Here is a 23,838-nt window from a genome sequence, read left to right as displayed (position 1 = left end):
CTATGCTGCCTGTGTGTGCCATACTCTGCCTGCCATATGCTGCCTGTGTGTGCCATACTCTGCCTGCCCTATGCCCCCTCTTTCAACCTTGTATCTGCCTCACCTTGACTCTCCTTTACCCTCACTTGCCTTTTGCCACTAACTGATCTCTACTACTAATAAGAAAATGTGAAATTGAGTCGTGTCTGAACAAACCATCTGCCAAACACAGTTGTCTTCTCACTTTCATTGGCTGTAAAAACTCAACTTAATTTTCCCAAAAATAACATAAAACTCCAGTACTGAACAGCATTTCATTTCTGCTATATTTAGTATGCTTGAACTGGAACTGTATTGGTTGCTTTGGCACTCTACAAGAGACGTATATAAATATATATAAATAACCCTGTCACTGCTTTTATTTGTAATGAAACTGAAATATAGCATTTTCATGTCACGTCGTAGCCGCCTGAGCCTAATTGGCTAGCTCTAACTGTCACCACTTCCTGCTCCTCTCCTTCTGCTTTTCATAATTCAACTTCCCCTTTGTGAAGAAACAGCAAAAGTACAGTATGTCATTACGGAGCCACGGAAGCCACAACAGGAGCTTTGAGTTACAGGGAATTGCACCCATCATATCCACATTACACTCTCTGACTCTTTGGCGCTGGCACTTATCGTTTTGTCACAGGTTAGATTACTGGGCATACAGATGTTTTTTTTAAAGGGCTAAACATTATAGTGGGACTTTATCGGTCTAGCGGTATCAGAGTATTTCTGTGTCTGTTTAATGCTGGAAGTATCAGACTGCCTCTATGTCAGGTCATTGCTGGTGGGATCAAAGGTCTTTATGGAAGTTTATTGCTGGTTGAATCTGGACTGGACTTTCTCTGTGGCAGGTCATTGGTGATGGCATCACACTCTCTATGTGATTTGTTACTGCCAGTGGGATCAGGCTGTCTCCGTAGCAGGTTCTTGCTAGTGGGGTCAGGCTGTCTCTGTGGCAGCTTTTTAGTGGTGGTATCAGGCCGTCTCCTTAGCAGGTTTTTGCTTGTGGGGTCAGACTGTCTCTGTAGCAGGTTCTTGCTAGTGGGGTCAGACTGTCTCTGTAGCAGGTTCTTGCTAGTGGGGTCAGACTGTCTCTGTAGCAGGTTCTTGCTAGTGGGGTCAGACTGTCTCTGTAGCAGGTTCTTGCTAGTGGGGTCAGACTGTCTCTGTAGCAGTTTATTGCAGGTGTGATTGGAATGTGTCTGTGAAGCTAAAAAAATGCAGATAGAGAGAATGCTATAATTGATATATCTGAGCACACTGTAGACATGTTGGTGCTTATTTGCTAATGCACACTGGGGTAAACTTGCAGTCACATTACTAATACTCCATTCTGTTGGACCCAGTTGACAGATTTGCAGACAGAGGCAGCCCTATAACTATAAACTTACAGGGACTTTTTCAGCTTCCTGTAGGCTCAGCATTCTGTAGATATGACTTGACTTGTATTATCTGCTCAGACTAATGACTATGGGTAATATCACAGATCAGACAAAGGTGCTATTACTAGAAACCTTATAATGAGCAAAGCACAGAATTATGGGATCACATCTCTGTTACTCCCTGGCTCCAGTTACTGTCTGAGTGTCCATTTTGAATGAAATCTGGCACGGAACTATAATTGTGGGTGTTGAAGATAGACATGGACACTTAGGGGTAAATTTATCATGCTGTGTAAAAAGTGGAGTGAAACATTACCAGTGATGTTGCTCATAGCAGCCAATCAGATGCTTTACTTTGGTTTTCTAACTGTTGAAATCTAATTGTTGATTGGTTGCCCTGGGCAACATCGTCGGTAATGCTTCACTCCACTTTTTACACAGCATGATAAATATACCCCTAAATATCTTGTATGCCATGAAGTATATGGTGCTTAGTGATGAGCAAAATTTTTCGCCAGGCATGGATTCATAGCGAATTTTCCACGTTTTGCCATTGGCGGGTTTTTCCGCAAAACAGGAGCTAAAATTACTTTAGAGGTTTCAGATGCTGTTTTTTTTGCAACACTTAATGCAACAATACGAGAAGGTTGCAGTTTTTGCAACTGTTTCCCATGTGGACTTTTCCGTTAGGATTTTTTAGTAAATGTCAGACGTTTGTGGAAATGAGTTTGGTTAATTTTTTAAAAATAAAGATATGAGAAATGTTAGAGTTTTAGTAAATGTGCTCCTAAGTGTTTTTTCCCATTTTATGAAAGAAAATAGAAGGTAATGACGTTTGCCCATGTCTTGGCTCAGGTGGGTGCCAATAACTGGCTGCCAGGAAGCAGGACTTTAAAAGCATTTCCTCTCCAGTCCAGAGAATCTGACAATGTCCCTTCCACGCCAGCTGAGGGATGAAAGGTAAGTTACACAACTGTACGACAAGTGAATTATCATGGCGACCGTGACCACAATATATAGCACCTTATCATCTGCCAATTGCAATATTTAGCTGCGTCCTCGGGTAAAGTATAATCACACGATCAAGTGACCAAAGCCTCTAATTCTTTTCAAGCAAAACTGTGACCATTCTGGGAAAGAAACAACATTTTCTGTTAAAATGTTCCATTTCCATGAAATATCCTACACAGTGAGACTCACCACTAGGGTTTTTTAGATTTAGGTAGAATAGGTGCTGAGCAAATCTAGACTTCATGCTGAGGTTCTAAAACAGAGATTCTCAAACTACAGCCTGCGGGCCGGATCTGCCCCCCCCTAGGTAATTTACCTGGTCCCTGCTGCGTCCTCAATCCTGGCTACTACCTGTCTGCCTCATTGGGGTGACGTGACGCCAGGACACAGCAGGGAGCAGGAGGATGCAGTGGGGAGCGGGGGAACAGGTTGCGGGGGAACTCAGCGGGGAGCAAAAGAACGCAGCGGGTATCGGACCATAGTTTGAGCATGCAGCAGGAGCGGGCGTAGTTTGGTAATGTAGCAGGGAGCGCGCGCGCGCGCGGGGGGGGGCGTAGTTTGAGGACCCCAACAGTCTAAGGGACCATGAACTGGCCCCCTGTTTAAAAAGTTTTAATATATCACAGGGTCTGACACCAGTATGCAGAAGCAATAACTATTATGGGTTTTTACTTGACTATTCCCAGAATGCTTGGGGAGCTCTGGTCACTGCTATCGGACCCAGAATACTTGGGATCTGTGGTTTTCCGGATAAGGGATCTTATTGTAATTCAGATCTCCATACCTTAAGCCTACTTACAAATTATTTAAACAATAATTAAATTCAATAGGACTGTTTTGGCTCCAATAAGGATTAATTATATCTTAGTGGGGATCAAATAAAAGCAACTGTCATAATAGAGACAAAAAAGAAAAAAAATTTCAAGAATGTGAATTATTTGATTAAAGTGGAGTCTATGGGAGATGGCCTTTCCATAATTCTGAATTTTCTGGATAATGGGTTTCTGGATAAGGGGTCCCATACCTGTATATCATATACCAAAAGCAATGTGATAACATTGGCACAGAAATTTGTGTCTATTGTACATCTCACTCATAATTCATATCAGAACGGGCATCATGGGGGTTCTTGCTTAGATGCCATCCATTTGCGTGCTATTCAGTCAGTTAAAAAACTGCGCAGATGGAGCCCTGGGTTTAACAGGTGGTCAATGGCATGTATAAAGGTCACAGCTCACTTGCGCCAATATCCCAACACATGGTGTTTGATTTACAGTAGATGGAGGTGTAGGTGCTGAAGATGCTGCTATATGTTCTGTATATAATGATAAAAAATGCTACACTGGCATTATTCAGATGCTTCTGTATGGCTGATAAATAATGTTTTTCTTACAATCTGATGAAATTCAATGCTGAAGAGCTGCAAAACAAAAAGCTAACTGATAATAACTGATAATAACATAAAAAATGAAAACCAATTGCAAATTGTCTCAGAATATCACTGTCTATGCCATACTAAAAGATAATTTAAAGGCGGTCAACCCCTTTATTAATCTGAATTGATCTAATCTAATATTACTGTGTTTGTTCAATGTTCTCTTTGTTTCCTAGTGATTTTGAGCAGTTACCAGAAGACGTTCCTGTATTTGCTCATATTGCAGACGTGGAGGAAAGGAGAGGCTTCTCTTTGTACTATGTGAGTTCATCCATTTCCATGTCTCCATGACAATACAGCATCATTAGCCACAGTAATAATTTCATGTGTTAATGAGAATCTGTGCCCCAAAGCGCATAACTTCCCACTGTTTCTCTTTGTACCACTAACAATTTTTCTATCTGTTATTCCACAAAACCGATTGCCTTCTGTTGCTCCATTTGGTCTCACCCCATGATTGATGCTGTTAAATATAAAATCCATAATGGTATGTGTAATTTAAATTTAACTGCAACCAGAGTGGTCCTGTTGGCTATATTTTCTAAACGTGTTCCTAAATTTTCAAGCGATCTGGTCACACTAGTCAGTAGTTCTATGGGTGGGGACAGATTTTACAGGTGGCTGAAATCAGAAAGGTGGCGCAAGGAGTAATAAAGATTATTAGAATAAAATTGTGGCACAATTGGCCAATCAGGGAGGCACGTAACGTTTTACAGGGTATTAAATGTGGTGCTGCTCCTGGCTCCTAATTGGCCAATTTGCTTAGTGAAGTCCTTTGTGCCGAAGGACCTGCTAAGTTGTCTGAATGTCCGACGATCCAGGGGATTCACAGGGCCTTCAGCTATAAATGGGACTGCCAATGGGGAGAAATTGGCTCAGGGACAGCAGCTTTGAAATGGGGTAGATCCCCTGCGCTCAGAGACGCATGGTACACCCTACATTTGAAGCAATTATTTCTGATTGTTCTTTAATAATTGCCATTTCTCTGTAATAATAAAGCAGAACCTTGGACTTGATGGTAACTAAGCTGCATGAACCCATATTGGGGGCAAAACAATCCTATTGGGTTCATTTGTGGAAAATGCCAGGTCCCAAGCATTCTGGATAATAGATCCTATAATTGTATTAAACTGTGGACACAGGACACATACTTTCAAAAGTACTGAGTTTGCTAAACAATGATGTAGGATGCAAGGATGCCAACATGGATGCAAATGATCTGGGTGCACCTTGTCTCCTTCTGTCCTGCCCATTCCTGCACCCCAATTTTCCTTTCTGCTCTACTTAGCGTGAGGATTTTGGGTAATTATTTTATATATTTCAATAAAATGGATGATGGTACAGTAATTGCAGGTGACCAGGTGAGGGGCAGGAGGGTTAATTCAGGATGGCTTCCTAAAAATACTGGCATCTGTGAAGATGGTATAAAAACTCTATAACTGTAGATAAAATTGAGGGTTTTTTGCAATAACACATTTAAATGTACCTTTGTGAATTCACTTTATAGGGAGGAGAATGTATCTCTTCCAGCAAACATGCTCAATAGGTCACTTCTGTTTGAGGGCTTCCGAATACCATATTTAATAACTAGTAAAAAAGAAATTGGACATTCATTTTTTTTACTGGTTTTTAAAAAAAAAAATTCTTCAGGTTGAATCTTTAGTTCTGTGGTTTCTGTGACCAACCCATGTAGTCATTTCAGCTAATTCATATCCCTGTACCCTCAAGGATGAAGATCTATGACATTAATTTCCCTCCATAAGCCTGGACTAGTCTCCATAAGAAGAACATTCATGTAGTGATGTGTGTGTTGTATGGCAGAGATGGGGTATATTCATGCCAAAAGAATATGTATTAATATAATACAGCAGCTGCATTGTCTTAATATTCAGCAATATTTTGGAGTTTGGGGAGGACTCTGTAAATTATTAATACTTTATTACAGATTCTCTACCATCTGTTGTCAGAAAAGGCATGATTCTCTCTATAGCAGTGCCCCACTATGCAACTGAAAATTCTTTTTTTATTATAACTATTTTATGAATTTGATAAGTAACGAAATAAATGTTTTCTAGAATGTGCCAATAGTTATTTTTTATTCCCCAGTGCTTTGAGAAAAGAGTACCAGAGTAACAACAGTGAACCAGAGTAACAGACTGCCAGAGTGACAATAGAGAAACAACAGCGTATTAGAGTACCAACAGAGTTTCCGAGTACCAGAGTAATAGAGTAAAAATAGAGTAACAGAGTAACAGAGTGCCAGAGTAACAACGGAGTATCAGAGTAACTGCAGAGTATCGGAGTAACAGAGTACCAGAACAGCAATGGAGTAACATAGTAACAGTGGAGTAACATAGTAACAGCGGAGTAACAGAGTAACAGCAAAATATCAGAGTAACAGAGTGGCGACGGAGTAACACAGTAACAACAGAGTTTTAGAATGACAACAGTGTTTTAGAGTAACAATGGAGTAACAGAGTAACAACAGGGTATCAGAGCAACAGCAGAGTATCAGAGTAACAGAGTAAAAACAGAGTAACATAGCAACTGAGTATCAGAGTAAGTGGAACAGATTACCAGAGTAACAACATAGTATCAGAGCAATAGAGCATCAGAGTAACAGAGTACCAGAGTAACACCGGAGTAACAGAGTGACAACAGGGTGACACTGGAGTAATAGTTACAATGGGGTAACAACAGAGCACCAGAGCAACAACACAGTACTAGAGTACCAGAGTAACAACGGAGTAACAGAGTAACTGTAGAGTATCAGAGTACCAGAGTAACAGGACAGCAATGTAGTAACATAGTAACAACAGAGTATCAGAGTAACAGTGGAGTAACAGAGTGACAGCAGAATAGCACAGTAACAGGGTAACGACAGAGTACCACAGTAACAACAGAGTTTTAGAATGACAACAGAGTTTTAGAGTAACAACAGAGTAACAGAGTAACAACAGGGTATCAGAGTAACAACCGAGTAACAGAGTAAAAACAGAGTAACATAGCAACAGAGTATCAGAGTAAGTGGAACAGATGACCAGAGTAGCAACATAGTATCAGAGCAATAGAGCATCAGAGTACCAGAGTAACACCCGAGTAACAGAGTGACACCAGAGTAACAGAGTGGCAACGGAACAACAGAGTGACAATGGCGCAACTGCAGAGTAACAGAGTATTAACGGCGTACCAGAGTACCAGAGCAACAACAGAGTATCAGAGTAAAAGAGGATCAGAGTACCAGAGTAACAACGGAGTAACAGAGCAAGAACAGAGTATCAGAGTAGCAACAGACTATAAGAGTAACAACCAAGTACCAGAGTAACAATGGAGTAACAGAGTAGCAGCCGAGCACCAGAGTAACCAAGCACCGATGTAACAACTGAGTAACCGAGTATCAGAGTAACAACAGAGTATCAGAGCAACAGAGTTATAACTGCAGAACAACAACAGAGTAACAGAGTAACAACAGAGCATCAAAGTAACAGTGGAGTATCAGAGAAACACCAGAGTAAGAGTAAGAGAGTAATAATGGAGTGTTAGAGTAACAATGGCGTAACAACAGAGTATCAAAGTATCAGGGCACCAGAGTAACAGTGGAGTAACAGAGTATCAGAGTAACAACAGAGTTCCAGAGTAAACACGGAGTACCAGCGTACCAATGGAGTATCAGAGTAGCAACAGACTACCAGAGTAGTAATGGAGTAACAACAGAGTATTAGAGTAACAACGGAGAACCAGAGTCCCAGAGTAACAATGGAATACCGGCAGAGCATCAGAGTAACAGGGTAAAAACAGTATTAGAGTAACAACGGAGCAACAGAGCAACAGCAGAGTATCACCGTAACAACAGAATGTCAGAGTACTGAAGTAATAGAGTATCAGACTAACAGAGCAACAACCGAGTAACAGAGTTACAACAGAGTATCAGAACAACAACAACGTAGTAAGAGAGTAACAACAGAGTATCAGAGTAACAACGGAATAACAGGGAAATAATGGTGTATCAGAGTAACAGGGTACCGGAGTAACAACAGAATACCAGAGGAACAACAGAGTATCAGCGTAATAGTGTAACAGAGCAGTAAAAGAGTAACAACAGAGTATCAGAGTTACAATGGAATGTCAGAGTAATAGATTATAAGAGTATCAGAGTAACAGAGCAACAGCGGAGTAACAGAGCAACAACAAAGTATCAGAGCAACAACAGAGTATGAGAGTAACAACAGAGCATCAAAGTAACAGCGGCGTATCAGAGTAGCACCAGAGTAACAGAGTAAGAGAGCAACAACAGAGTACCAGAGTAATAACGGAGTAGTAGAGTACCAGAGTAACAGCTGAGTACCAGAGTAATAACAGAGTAATAGAGCAACAGCAGAGTATCAGAGTACCAGAGTAACAACTGAGTATCAGCGTAGCAACAGATTTACAGAGCAACAACAGAGTAACAACAGAGTACCAGAGCAACAATGGAATAACAGCAGAGTAACAGAATACCAGAGTAACAATAGAGTATCAAAGCAATAAAGTATCAGGGTAACAGAATACCAGAGTGACAGCAACAACGGAGCATCAAAGTAACAACGGAGTTCCAGAGCAACAACAGAGTACCAGAGTACCAACAGAGTACCAGAGTAACAATTGAGTATCAGAGCAATCGAGTATCAGAGTAACAGAATACCAGAGCAACAACGGAGTACCAGAGTAACAAAATAGTATCAGACCAACAGCAGAGTAACAGAGCACCAGAGTGCCAGAGTAACAATGGAGTAACAGAGTAACAACAGAATACCAGAGTAACAACAGAGTAACACAGTATCAGAGTAAAAGAGCACAGTGGTGCAACAGAGTAACAACAGAGCATCAGAGTAACAGAGTAAAAAGGAGTATTAGAGTAAGGGTAACAGTGTACCAGAGTAACAGCATAGTATCAGAGCAATGGAGTAACAGAGTACCAACGGAGCAACAGAGTAAAAAGGGAGTACCAGAGTGTGAGAGTAACAACAGAGTATCACAATAACAGAACATCAGAGTACCAATGGAGTAACAGCTAAGAACTGAGTAGCAGAGCAACAACAGAGTAACAATAGAGTATCAAAGCAATAAAGTATCAGGGTAACAGAATGAGTATAAGAGTAACAACAGAGTAACAGAGTAACAACAGAGCATCAAATTAACAGTGGCATGCCAGAGTAACACCAGAGTAAGAGAGCAACAATAGAGAGAGTAACAATTGTACAAGAGTAACAATGGAGTAACAGAGTATCAGGGTGCCAGTGTAACAGCGGTGTAACAGAGCAAGAACAGAGTACCAGAGTGACAGAGCAACAATGGAGTAACAGAGTAACAACGGAGCAACAACAGAGTACCAGAGTAACAACAGGGTGTCAGAGTAACAGCGGAGTAACAGAGAAAGAACAGGGTAACAACAGAATACCAGGGTGACAGAGTAACAATGGAGTAGAGAGTAACAATGGAGCAACAACAGAGTACCAGAGTAACATCGGAGTAAAAGAGTACCAGAGTAACAGAGCAATAACAGAGCACCAGAGTAACAATGGAGTATCAGGGTAATAGAGTAACAGAGCAACAGCGGAGTAACAGAGTAACAAACTCCTTTTTTTAAACGCCTACCAAACACTTAATTCACATGAAACACTCTCTTAGAATATGATAAACACCATTCAATAGTCCCCTTTGCCATGTAATTAAGGTTGCCACCTTTTCTGGAACTAAATATGGGCCTTTCATATTTCCCTTAACCACTTATAACACCAGCACCAAGTGACGAATTTACTGGTTGGACAGGTAAAATACTAGCCCTGTGGCAAGTGTACAGTTTATGAGAACTGTTGCACTAAACAACATTGCAACTGCTCTTTATATTGCTCATTTTGATCTGATACATATAATCCCATTTTAGCTTCAGCTGTTCCATAATGCTTATTTTATTACTTCCATTTTCTCAAAGTAAGAATGGATGGCATTTATTACCCATCTGGGCAGAGGTGCAAGAGCACTAAGGGGTGCAAGAGAGTGATTTCCATATCTATCAATTACATGTACAGTGCTTGGACATGGGCCCAGAAGCAGAAGGAACCCAAGTCACCAGTAAATCAAGTCTGAAATTTGGGATGGTGATTACTACAAGGCAGGCTGGACTGACAACCTGTGGGTTCTGGCAAATGCCAGAGGGGCTGCTGTAAGATGCCACAGACACTCACTATTTATTGGGTTGGTGGGGGAGGCAGTTTGGGCCTCTGTGTACTTGAAATGCCAGGGTCTATTTTGAATCCCAGTGCAGGCCTGCTATCAGATGAAGCTTTTACTGTAACACCCCTTCAGCTTTGCAACTGATTGGGCTTTTCCACATTTCCCTAAACCTCCTAATAAACCTTTTAAAGCTACTTATTACAGCTGCCCCCTTATCCTACTGTATAGTTAATTGCTATATATTAGGGGGTTGTGTAATAAAAGGCACTTGCCCAGGAGCAGTTTCCATTGCAACCAATCAGCAGGAAGCATTTACCGGTCACCTGTTTAAAAGCAAACATCTTATTGGTTGCTATTGGTTACAGCTCCTTGGCAAACTTACTGCCTTTTATTACATATGTGGGCTATGTTTATTTGTTTATATGTCTGATTGACCCCACTGATCACTCCCCGTGACAAATCTGCCCATTGCTATGCTTTCAATACGATGTCCCTTCTCCTTTGTCAGACATTTGTAATTGAAGTAAAAACGAAAGGCAGCAGTAAGTATTTTATATACCGGCGGTACAGCCAATTCTTCACTCTGCACGCAAAGCTTGAAGAAAACTATGGGCCTGACAATGGCATTGCCCCGTACATCTGCACCCTTCCGGAACTGCCGCGTGAGTATCACTGTTCCACTTCTTGACTGTCATGTTGATGTTTCCTGCAGTCTCTAGCCTTAGGGGAATATTAACTACAGGGGGCAGGGAAACTTTCTCCCCTTCTGCCCAATGGTGGAATGTCTGTAGCCTCTACTTTCTGGTACCTTCACAATGACCTCTGTTGTGTTCTGCCTGTTCAAGGACTTAGGGATGAGCCTCCATCCCTCCATCTATTGAGACTCTCAGATAAAAGTAGAACAACCTGACACAATTTGTTACACATTTTCCTCTGTGCACCCATGGGGGGTACAACTCAATAAATTCATGTCTGTGTCCTGCAGCAAAGATTTTTGTTGGAAACAAGAAAGACATTGCAGAGACTCGCATCCCCCTTCTTAATGGCTACATGAAGGTATGGTATTCCTGCTGCATTCCATTCGTGATCTCCCTTAGTACCGGTTATATTTGCTTACTGTTCATCATTTTACCGCTCATCATTACCCAAGGTATTTTTGCAACATTGCATAGTTTTACAGTGTACTTTGTTATACACTTTTGTATTTACAACAGCTATGGGATCTATTATCTGGAACCCTAGTTACACAGAATACTTTAAAACCCAGCCATACCATTTACTAAAATGTGTTGTTTAAATCAGCAGTTTTCAGCTCTTTGTCTCTTATTGCTTTTATAAGACTATAAACTATACATGAACGATGTAAACAATTTTCAATAACCCAACATAAGTCCATGTTGTCTGAGTTTCTCTAAGGAATAAACACATGTGCTGTGGTGCTTCACTGCAGAAAAAAACCCTTGTCCATTAAAGCTGGATCCCAAGCACTTGGGATAATAGATCTATAACTATAACTATAGCGCTCATTATCTTCCAACCCATTTTCACCTATCTTCCATCAGAAATGAGATAATACATGGGCTTTCACTCATAGAATATGCTTTCTTTTAGGGGTTATTGAACTCTCCTACTTGGCTCTTATTGGATGAAGATCTGCGGATGTTTTACTACCAGACATTATCTGATAGCGAGGGGATCCCCCGAGCCCTGCGGAGACTACGTCCCCAGACACGCAAACTGTAAGTTAATGTACGAGTTATAGGTTAGCTATTGTCCTATGCTTGTGGTTAGACCCATCAAATATTTTATGAACTGACCTATCATCCTTACATTCTGGGCCAAATACTTATATTTCTTGACTAATATCTGTTGATGAGATGAAACGTTAATGATTCAGATCATTAAATAATCTCCCATACAGATGGTGGTAAGAGAAGGAATTGCTTTGATATCTATCAATTTTGCATGAAAGGTGACAGAGTAGATGGTTTATGCAAAGCAAATTTTCTGTTTTCTGCCGGTCATCATTTCTATTGAGTTCTAACGTAATTTAACGTACTAACGTACATAACACTTTTATGTAATTACCCATGTTAGATGATATTTTACTATTAGCAAAATAGATATTTTCCCATGATTTGTCATGACACTTTTTGTTTTCTAATGATTTCTGCTTACTGCATTTTTTTCCCAGCAAAAAAGACTCCCAACCCATCTCTGATGTAGACAGACCAAGAGCAGAGGTAGGAATATCCCTTATTTCTCGCTGTTTGTGTGATAAAAGTCATGTTTATGGGCACACTCCTCGGTTTCCATAAATACTGAAATGAAAAGAAGAAGGTAGTAAAACATAATTAGTCACATATATCTTATAATTAAACTGAAAGTGCACAACTGTTCTCTGTGTATGCATTAATATCTTTTCACATTTGTGTCTATTCTATTGTCAGGCGCTATTTGATTTTAAGGGGAATGCACCTATGGAGCTAAATCTAAAGTGTGGTGACCTTATATATCTCTTGAGTTGGGTCAACAGAGAATGGCTGGAGGTAAGAGTGGCATCAAATCTACCTCTGGTCAATGTAAATATTCACCTAATCTTTTTTAGTCTTTTTTATAGTTTATTGCATCAGAAGCTGTCTATGTGTCAATCATGGCTCAGGAATAATAATGGATTAGGTTTCAGAAATATTGTACATCTCTACTGTACTGATGCCAGGCACAGTGGCTTTGTAGAGATAATGTCCCAGATGTCCCCCAATTCTTTCAGTTCTGGAGCTGACTTGTTATCCTTCCTTGTGCTCCAGCTGCAGTGAGTAGCCCTGGACTACAGGTTGGTGTGGGTGTATGGGTAAGGAACCAGTCAGAGTGAAAGCCCACAGACTACCTACGTAGTGATGTATCAGGGCTCCAGGGCTATCATTATAAGTCTATCCTTGTCCAACTAATTGATTAAACTACCCCCCTCTGGACAACTTGTAATTGCTACCAGCCCAAATATTGCTGTCTTCCCTCCGGGTCTAAAATTTATCTGGCCCCACCAGCTGTCACAGCTATTTTTTTTCCATGAACACGGGTGTATACTACTTGTTTCAGTCAACTTTCCATCATGTTATTTCTCCACTGAAAGGGCCAGCTTGCACAGTTACAGCATACAGGTATGGGATCCCTTATGCGGAAACCCATTATCCAGAAATCCATTACAGAAAGCCTGTCTCCCATAGACTCCATTATAATCAAATAATTGAGAATTTTAAAACGGATTTCCTTTTTCTCTCTAGTAATAAAACAGTACCTTGTAATTGATGCCAACTAAGATATACTGTAAATAATCCTAATTGGATGCAAAACAAGCCTATTGGGTTTAAATAATATTTTATATTATTATTTATAATATTTTATTTTAGTAGACTTAAGGTATGGAGATCCAAATTACAGAAAGACTCCTTATCCGGAATACCCTTGGTCCTGAGCATTCTGGATAACGGGTCCTATACCTGTACTATGTGAAGATGCAAACTTGGCCAGGCTATACACAAAGATAAGATTAAAAAAGGTTCATATTATCTCCCTGCTTCTGCACATCTACATATACAGTATAACCTTTTTCACTTACCTATTCATATGGTTAACTGTGAGTATGGAAAGACCATATGAATTTGTATACATGTAAGTACTTGTGCTTATGTACTTAACTCAGGTATGTGCTTATTCTGTGCCAGGGGACTGTGGGTAACAGGACAGGTATTTTCCCAGCATCATTTGTGAGAATAATCAAGAATCTCCCAGAATTGCTGTATCAGGTCAGCTTGCTGCGTTGCTATTTTCATGACCATGACAGATGCCTGATCAGGTAATGGGCTCTGTAAAATCTTCATTATCTTCCTCCTTTACCTACAATATGTTTTTATATACGGTAATTTACGTACATTTTTTTCACAGAGACATTTCTTTAGAGGAAGATGTGGGGAAATGCCCCTCTTATAAAGAGCTGCTAGACTTAATCAGGTATATCTCATGCCTTTTATTTCATCTAAAATAATCTCCATTTATGATAAACTGACTGGAGTCACACAATATACATGTACCATCAAACCAGAGAAGGTAGGGCCGTGGGATTCGAATGGAATCACTAGTGTGGGTAAGAATTTTGGGTCATAACATGGTCTCCTCTGAGAATATGTAGCAGACAACTCTCTAAGGGAGTGACTAAGACACTAAAGGGGCATTTGCTAAAGGTCCTGTGTTTTTCACGATTCATATTTTTTTGCGCAAAAATATGATTTTGTTGAGGGAAAAAAGTTTATTTTTTCGCCATTTATTATGCGACAAAACTGTGACAAAAGAAAAAGCTGCCGAGTTCATGTAGATGTTAATGGCAGCTGTAGTTTTAAAAGTGTAAGATCTTTCTTTACTTTGTGGTTTTAGAAGTTTGTCAGTTTTCTTTTACACTTACATTTGTGCATTTTTCCACTGGGACCAAGTTCCTGAAACAGGTGCGATCCCCGTGAAACAGGGACGGATAGGAACCTTAGTACAAGGAGGTGCGATCCCCTTGAAACAGGGACGAATAGGAACCTTAGTACAAGGAGGTGCGATCCCCTTGAAACAGGGACGAATAGGAACCTTAGTACAAGGAGGTGCGATCCCCTTGAAACAGGGACGAATAGGAACCTTAGTACAAGGAGGGCAATGAAGCATGTAAAAAACAGTCAAGCTAAAATAGATAATGAAATTGCCATTGCAGTGAAGAGTGAATATATACATACTGTATATACATACACAAAATGAGCAACAAAGTGTGGGATCCCTGGTATCAGAGAAAGAAAAAGTGGTTAATGAAAGTAGGGAAAAAGCCGAGAAAATATTTTTCTTTAATTAAAATAACTGAGAAACCATTTAATACAGGGTTCCTTTTTAACAGATCAAATAGATTGATGGTTAATGCTAAATAGAGTAGAACATAAAAGTAAACAGGACATGATTGTATTCATCCCAGTGCATTAAAGAGCTCAGCTCTTAGATTGCCAAACCACTTTATCTAATTTTCAAGGATTCCTTGAGGTCTGGCATGGTACTGAGAGACTGGTAAATTGCTAATGTGGTGCCGCTGTTCTCAGCCTGTAAACTATAGGCCTGTTAGTTTGACATCAGCCCTAGGAAATCTTTTGGAGGGGATAACAATGGGTAAGATGCTGAAATAAATTTCAATACTATAAATTTGTGCCAGCATGGTTTATGCAAAACAGACTTTTCCAGACAAATTGTCCTATGAGGAGGTAAGCAGATACCTAGACATTGGGATGGCAGTGGATGTGATCTACTTAGACTTTGCTGTAGCATTTCATACAGTACCGCACAAAAGGTTACTGATTCAATTAAGGAATATCAGCCTGGAATATAATATTTGTACTTAGATAGAGAACTGGCTGAAGGATAGATTACAAAATATTTTCTAATTGGACCAATGTTAGTGGAATTAGTATGATACTAAATTGTGTAAAACTGTGAGGTCCATGCAAGATGTTGCTGCTTTGCAGAGAGATTATGCAGAAAGGTTTAAGAAAGTTGGCAGTCGTTAGGTACCAAGCTGAATAGAGTTGCTATGGTGAGGTGGTGGTAACGCCCACTGCCTCGCCAGCAGGGACACCAGCCACTCACCTAGTAAGTCTTTGGCGTTCTCTGTGTTTGCTGGCACGCAAGCCGGATATACGCGTATTTATTTCTGATGTGGGTTATGATGTGCTGCATTGTGACATCATTGCATGTAGCACAGATAGATGAATGGCGACACATATGGATTTATTTATTCAGGTTTCCAGCCAGTCACATACATCCAACAGTACTGTACATATCAGCATTCAATTTCACAGGGCAACACATATAGGTTTACACCATAATGCAACTAAATTCCCCAACCATAGATGGATCCCTCACATACTTTTTACTCCGACTAGCTTTCCTCCATGTCACCCCCGCTGGGAGCTCACTCCCCACCTGTCCGCTTGACAGTCCGGCATTCCTCCAACGCCCCTCTGCCCTTCTCTGAACAGGAATTTTCTGGTGGCATCCCTTGCCAAGGGCCTTTTCTGCTATTCCCAACACTGACACTTCAAGCCTTACTGTGGCATAGCCAAGGCTCCTAAGCCATCTAACTCCTGGTTGGGATGTGGGCTACCCATGCTAAACAAACTGTCTGCCTGAAACACAGAGCTTTTCACTGTAAAACCTTCTCTGTCTATCCTGCCAATCTGTCCTCAAAAAGCTCCGAATTGGGTGTGGTACTCTGCTTATCTACTTTCTGCCCTCTGTTTCCCTCTAGTGGCTGGAGGCTCCATTACACCTAATTTTGCGAAACTTGCAAAACCCTGCCACCTAGAGGCTAATCTGCAAAAAGACATTCTACAATAGCTAAAACCTATGCCAGGGAATTAGCACTCACTCGGGCACACCCTTACATGCGTACGCAAAATTGGGATATTAAAGGAGCCACAAACTTTTTACCATTGCCCAACCTGGTCTATCCTGTATAGTTCCTGGATGCGCTTCCTATCTGATCTAGTGTTCCTGACCTTTGCCTGTTCATTGAACTTTGCTGTTTCGCTGCCTGTACTGACCTGTTGCCAGAAACATGAGCTCTGAAACCTTGGCATTAATTCTGGGTTTTAAGATACCAAGCGTGACAATAGTAGTGACTTATATTTATAGATTGTTGTCTTCTCTGGAAAAAAGATGCTTGCAAGGGGATATGATTACTCTTGAGAAGTACATTATAGACAGATAGTGGGAGATCATTTTTATACATAGAAAAGGCCGCCCCTTTAGACTTTTAGAACAATTGAACATACAGTTTAGTATGGGCAATGAGGTTGTGGAGATATTGGGATGGCAGATTCTGTTAATACCTTTAGGACTGGCTTGGGTGACTCCTGGACAATCATAATATTCAGGGTTTTAGTAATCTTAAAAGAAACAGTTTTGGATATGAATGTGTATGTACAGTATATTAATATCTATAACTGTGAGTATGTCAATAGCTCTGTATGGTATGTGTATATATCCACTGGGGATCATTTGGAGTGTTTAACATCGTATACTATTGGCTTTTTTCCAGCCAAATTATCTAGGTAATATTCAGTGCTTTCGAACGCATTAAAAACACAAAACATGAAATGCAAGTTAAACGCTTGTTAGAATATTATCAGATAGACTTGTTAGAATATACTATAACATGTTTATAAATAAATTGCTTATAAATAATTGGCATGAAGAAGTTTAACCCACCTCCCAAGGAGAAATTATCAGGCCAAAATGCCACTTACTGCAAATACCATATACACATGTAAGTACACTGCAAGCATTTAATCTATAAAATAACATAAACTACCCAATTATAAAAAATAGAGTTTTAGTTGCTATTTCGGAATGCCTGACACTGTCACTGTTTGATCAGATACTGACTATAGGTTCTCTTGCAGAAACCAGTTTCCTGATGCTGAGGTAGCGCTAAATATGAGAGACAAAGATGGAGAGCTGATCCGGCTGCTGGACAACAGTGACATGGAGTTTCTCATTACACGGGGGAAACGGCCACCTCGGGCAAAAAACTACTTTCCGTGGGAGTTGCATGTAACCCATGAGGATGATTTGGAGGCGTACAAGACTGAGGCATGAGCAATTTTGAAAGCTTAAAAATTTAGGGGCAAATCTGAAAGGGTTCCCAGAAGTTAATCTCAGTAACAGTTAGCTCAGTTACCCAACAAATTCCTGACAGTACAGAAAGTGACAATGTGGCACATTTATCAAATCAGATCAGTATATCAATTTGTCAGAATGTTACTGACTGCTTTAAAATGTCGAAAACCATTCTCTTCTATGGCATGGTAGAATTCATCAGCACCACTGAGCTCTAACACCCCACCAAATCAATAACCCACAATAATAAATGCAATGCAGGTTAATTAGATGCTGAAATGCTGGAACAAATATTTTCCCTGCTTTCTCATTCGATCATTGCTCATTCAGAATATGCCAACTTGTCTCTTGTCCCAGGGATCCCTTGTGGCTGCCCTGGGCAGTGTGTATGGCCGGCAGAAAATGATTGGAACTTAGAGTAAAATCCAAACCTGTAGTCTACTGTGCATGCACACGTCCAAGGGTAGCCACAAGGGATCCCTGGCGCAACAGAACAACAAAGATGGCAGTGCTCAATAGAATAGTACCCCGCTGGTGCTGGCCCGGGGTCGGTAATTATAATTGTGCCTTACAGAATGGTGCCCTCCAGTGATTAACACTTTTCTTGTACTATCAATGCTGCAACCCTAAAATCTGTGTGTTAACAGCACTCATCACGTATCAGTGTTTTACAATCTTCACACATTTTATTGTGTAATTCACTATTTATTGTAAGATATCTCTTTCCTATTAAATGGAATCCCCATTCTCACTTGTGTGATTTAGGTCCCTGATTTTCTCGTCTAAATTCGAAATCTCTCATTCTGGCAAATTAGTTTATTCAGAGCTGCATGACTGGGCCAGTTAAAAAACTATAGATAAAATGCATGTTGTTGGACAGACGAATATTAAATAACATTTGTAAATATTGAATTGGAACTCCATATTGTAGCATTAGTGTCTTGATGGAAACAGACTTCTTTTGCACTGTTATACAGAACAGTATGTGGGCCGTATAGTGCAGCTTCATGTACTTCATTCTTACTTAGACCTAGAAGAAAAAGTCCTCATCCAGTTAAAATGCTTACACTGTTACATGGCATTCCAGCCAATAAAGCACTGGCTCTTACCCTTGGGTTCTCTGATGTTGTACTACAATCGGCGGCGGCCTTCCAAATAATTTAGGCATTAAGGCATTGCAAGAGTATAGGGAGTATTTTAACTGAGATTGAGAGTACAGTCAAGGAAGCCTTTATCCTGTGTACCATCTAAGCAGAGACGGTCAGACTGGCCCTTCTTGGAATATGCTGTCCAAGGGTTCAACAAAACAAGTCAGGAGCAGGTTCAGGACAGAGACACCAAAGGGCTTCTCAGACATCCTAAGTGAACAGAAGGCTACCCAGACACACTTCTGTAGTTCTGAATTAAATTGCAAACAAGGGAGCCACACTTGGGCACTAGGCATATAAGTCAAATAGCTGTCAGACTTTTAACCATTCTCCAGTCCAAAGATGGTGACAGCCATGGCTGCAATGTCATTATTATATGGAAGAACTCAGGTGCGTGACGTCATTACTTTGAGGTTTGGTGTCAAATTTGAAATAAAAAAATCTAAGGATCCTGGTTCGATGACTGCTTAAGTCTTACTTAGTTCCTGGGTGTGGTATAATTTGCTCTTTCTGCCTGATTATTTGGTTCCTGATTACAGTGACCACTTACTGCCCATGGCCATTGCTTGAATATTGACCATGTCTTTGATTTACTCTTTAGACACCTTAGTTTCATTTGAACTGTGTTCTTACCTGATTTCCAGTGTCAGCTTACACCAGATTCTTGACTTTGAACCCAAAAGACCATTTGGCACTGAAACCTTAAGTACTTTTTTTTTATTAAAAAAACAAGAAGACTAGTAAATTGACTTGTCTGAAAGTGCTGCCATTCTTCCAGGCATTTACCCACACCCTCATACTGCTTTATGAGTGGCAAGATGAGAGATACCATTATCATTTTCCAGCTAATAGCTAGAAGAATGTCAACCCTTCATAATATCTTAGGTGTTTGTAGTAAAAAACACAAAGTGAAAATGAGCATTTATTAGATACAGTATGTACAGCAATATGTCACTTTCTGTAGAGCACAGATAGAAAATATGGTCTTTTGTGCATCTAGATTTTATGCGGGGGCGCTAACCGTGGGATACCATATGCTCAATTATCAGCAATAACTTTGCTCCCACAATTACTCAATTACAAATGGCTAAAAGTCTGATTTATCCAAAGCAAAACAGCAAAAAAAAGACAACCAGACTATTCTTGCCAGACTACTCAACCCACTACAGACTACAGATGGAGAAAAATCCATGACTGCTGCTCAGTACGGCATAGCCACTTAGGAACTCACATACTGCCTACGCAGGAACAGATAATGTGGCCACAAGCGACACATACACCTTTGAAACCTGAGAAATTGGATTCAGTTAAAAAAAATTCAAGGGAGTTCTTGTCCAACTGCACTACATGTACTAAGATGGTAACTGCTCAGTCCTTTCATCACACTCATTACTGTGCACATAATGGAGAAATGCATGCACTTCACCAACATCTCAATCCCATTAAGCACAACCATCATGATATTTGGCCTGCCCTTGCTTACTCTGCTGGGGTCTCCAGGTCAGGGCTAGAAAGCAGCCTCATTCCTTTTGCAGGTACCTGGTGATTGCAAAGCTCATGGGATGGGGGGGGGGGGGGGGGGTGGTTTGCTAACTTTGGTGGCTAAATAGCCAATTCCTAGCAACTTTCAATTGATCTTCATTATGTTTTATTGTTTTGTGTGTCTTCTTCCTCTGACTCCCCTCTGACTCCCCCTCAGCCAAAAAAACATTGTTCTTTTTATTACTTATTTTTCTATTATGGTCCTCTCCTATAAATATATCCGTCTCTCATTTAAACTACTTCCTGGTTGCTAAGGTAATTTGAACATAATTCAATGTCCTCCCCTGAGCACGCGTAAATTTAACGCGTCAGGGGAGGAACGGTTGGGCAGGGGAGCGCCGGCAAGGGTTGGGTCTGGGCTGCTATGGATTTTTCCCGGTGTCCCGGCAGCCCAGTCTGACCGTGCTTAGGATAGAAGATCAGTCCCACTGTTCTCACATCCCCCATCCTGCAGATCGGTAAGAAAATGATATTTTACGTTCTCAGGTAAGTGGGGCGGGGGCATGGGAACAGTGAGTCCTGGGTGAATGGGACATGCCATACATGTTGCTGTGACCCCTTCTCTGCATCGCACTGTACATACATTTGCTGCCCATATCGACTACATCATGTGGGAAACATCTAACCTAAATATTTGCACACCAAATGTGGTTTTATGGCTGTTATATTAATATACCCACGGCTAATGTGCCATGTAATCACTTAGCACCTGAGTAAAGTCTTTGTCTATTGCCAGTGTGATTGGGCACTCTCAAGCCATAGGGCTGGCAGTTCATTTAGCGGTGCAGGGCTGGAGGGAGAGAACCCATTCCTACAGCAGATGACAGATATAAATGACAAGGGAGGGACACTCAAGAGGAATGGACACTTCCAATTAGAGAGCCTCCTGCATAACTGCAAGTTGGCTGCTTGGATGGATCTCTTGATACAGACACAGGAAAACTGCCCTAAATGCAAAAATATTCAAAACATATAAATAGGAAATTAAATTGCAAGAGAACTTACAATGTCGCTTGAAACAGCTTAAATCTGTAAAGTTTTATTCCTTTTAATGAAAAAGTTTGCGGCCACCAGCAGTGAAAAAAAATCCTGCTTTTCCTAAAAAATCAAGTACATTTTATGTTATAACAGCATTTTGTGTTGCACCATGTTGTCATTGCCATCAGCTGAACATCATAGATCATACCTGAGATTGTACGGCTGAGAGCATTTCTATAATGGTAATTATGTGGCAGTAATGGTTTCCAAGTCAAGAATCCCATTCTACAATCATTTCCTCCTGGAGGACGAGACCAAAGCTGAAATCAAACAAACAAACAAGTTGCTCTGACTTAGTGATTCCTCAAAATATCGCCCTGCACAATCTGTGCTTCTGTATCTTACTATAGCCTTCCCCCCTTTACTATAGCCTTCTCCCCTTTACTATAGCCTTCCCCCCTTTACTATAGCCTTCTCCCCTTTACTATAGCCTTCTCCCCTTTACTATAGCCTTCTCCCCTTTACTATAGCCTTCCCCCCTTTACTATAGCCTTCTCCCCTTTACTATAGCCTTCTCCCCTTTACTATAGCCTTCTCCCCTTTACTATAGCCTTCTCACCTTTACTATAGCCTTCTCACCTTTACTATAGCCTTCTCCCCTTTACTATAGCCTTCTCCCCTTTACTATAGCCTTCTCACCTTTACTATAGCCTTCCCCCCTTTACTATAGCCTTCTCACCTTTACTATAGCCTTCCCCCCTTTACTATAGCCTTCTCACCTTTACTATAGCCTTCTCACCTTTACTATAGCCTTCCCCCCTTTACTATAGCCTTCTCACCTTTACTATAGCCTTCCCCCCTTTACTATAGCCTTCTCCCCTTTACTATAGCCTTCCCCCTTTACTATAGCCTTCTCCCCTTTACTATAGCCTTCTCCCCTTTACTATAGCCTTCTCCCCTTTACTATAGCCTTCCCCCCTTTACTATAGCCTTCTCCCCTTTACTATAGCCTTCTCCCCTTTACTATAGCCTTCTCCCCTTTACTATAGCCTTCTCACCTTTACTATAGCCTTCTCCCCTTTACTATAGCCTTCTCCCCTTTACTATAGCCTTCTCCCCTTTACTATAGCCTTCTCACCTTTACTATAGCCTTCCCCCCTTTACTATAGCCTTCTCACCTTTACTATAGCCTTCCCCCCTTTACTATAGCCTTCTCACCTTTACTATAGCCTTCTCACCTTTACTATAGCCTTCCCCCCTTTACTATAGCCTTCTCACCTTTACTATAGCCTTCCCCCCTTTACTATAGCCTTCTCACCTTTACTATAGCCTTCTCACCTTTACTATAGCCTTCCCCCCTTTACTATAGCCTTCTCACCTTTACTATAGCCTTCTCCCCTTTACTATAGCCTCTCAGCTTCTCCCCTTTACTATAGCCTCTCAACTTCTCCCCTTTACTATAGCCTCTCAGCTTCTCCCCTTTACTATAGCCTCTCAGCTTCTCCCCTTTACTATAGCCTCTCAACTTCTCACCTTTACTAGTCTAGTCCAGTTAAGTCTAAACACATGCAAGGAAATGTCTCAGTAAAAATCTAACATACAGAAATCAATATGCAATTTTGACTTTCTGACATCACTATCTAATTGGTCAGTACGGCAGACACCAGTAGGGCAGACACCACTAAGGCAGACACCAGTAGAGCAGACACCACTAGGGCAGACACCAGTAGAGCAGACATCAGTAGAACAGACACCAGTAGGGCATAATCAGTAGGGCAGATACCAGTAGGGCAGATAGTAGGGCAGACACCAGTAGGGCAGACACCACTAGAGCACACCAGTAGGGCAGACACCAGTAGGGCAGACACCACTAGAGCACACCAGTAGGGCAGACACCAGTAGGGCAGACATCACTAGAGCACACCAGTAGGACAGACATTAGTAGAGCAGACACCAGTAGAGCAGACACCAGTATGGCAGACATCAGTAGAGCACACCAGTAGGGCAGACATCAGTAGAACAGACACCAGTACGGCAGACATCAGTAGAGCACACCAGTAGGGCCGACCCCAGTAAGGCAGACACCAGTACGGCAGACACCAGTATGGCAGACATCAGTAGGGCAGACATCAGTAGGGCAGACACCAGTAGGGCATACACCAGTAGGGCATACACCAGTACGGCAGACACCAGTATGGCAGACATCAGTAGGGCAGACATCAGTAAGGCAGACACCAGTAGGGCAGACACCAGTAGGGCAGACACCAGTAGGGCAGACACCAGTAGGGCAGACACCAGTAGGGCAGACACCAGTAGGGCAGACACCAGTAAGGCAGACACCAGTAGGGCATACACCAGTATGGCAGACACCAGTAGGGCAGACACCAGTAGGGCAGACACCAGTAGG

General features: G+C 41.2%; 1 protein-coding gene across 2 annotated transcripts in view; it reads left to right on the top strand.

Moving 5' to 3' along the window:
- ncf4 (neutrophil cytosolic factor 4) overlaps positions 1-18,871 on the top strand; it is a 38,027-nt gene extending 19,156 nt beyond the window's left edge. Inside the window, 11 exon segments of one of the 2 annotated variants that reach the window (NM_001030521.1) lie at positions 561-670; positions 2,265-2,369; positions 4,032-4,116; positions 10,577-10,730; positions 11,054-11,124; positions 11,680-11,807; positions 12,263-12,311; positions 12,519-12,617; positions 13,791-13,921; positions 14,011-14,076; positions 17,547-18,514. In NM_001030521.1, the coding sequence (NP_001025692.1) occupies positions 2,338-2,369; positions 4,032-4,116; positions 10,577-10,730; positions 11,054-11,124; positions 11,680-11,807; positions 12,263-12,311; positions 12,519-12,617; positions 13,791-13,921; positions 14,011-14,076; positions 17,547-17,742 (1,011 nt within the window). In that variant the 5' untranslated portion in view covers positions 561-670; positions 2,265-2,337 and the 3' untranslated portion in view covers positions 17,743-18,514. 2 annotated transcript variants of the gene reach the window in all.
- The last annotated feature ends 4,967 nt before the right edge of the window (positions 18,872-23,838 follow it).

Source organism: Xenopus tropicalis, chromosome 4 (assembly GCF_000004195.4).
Source record: "Xenopus tropicalis strain Nigerian chromosome 4, UCB_Xtro_10.0, whole genome shotgun sequence".
NCBI classification, from domain to species: domain Eukaryota; kingdom Metazoa; phylum Chordata; class Amphibia; order Anura; family Pipidae; genus Xenopus; species Xenopus tropicalis.
This window is presented reverse-complemented; position numbering and strand designations above follow the sequence as displayed.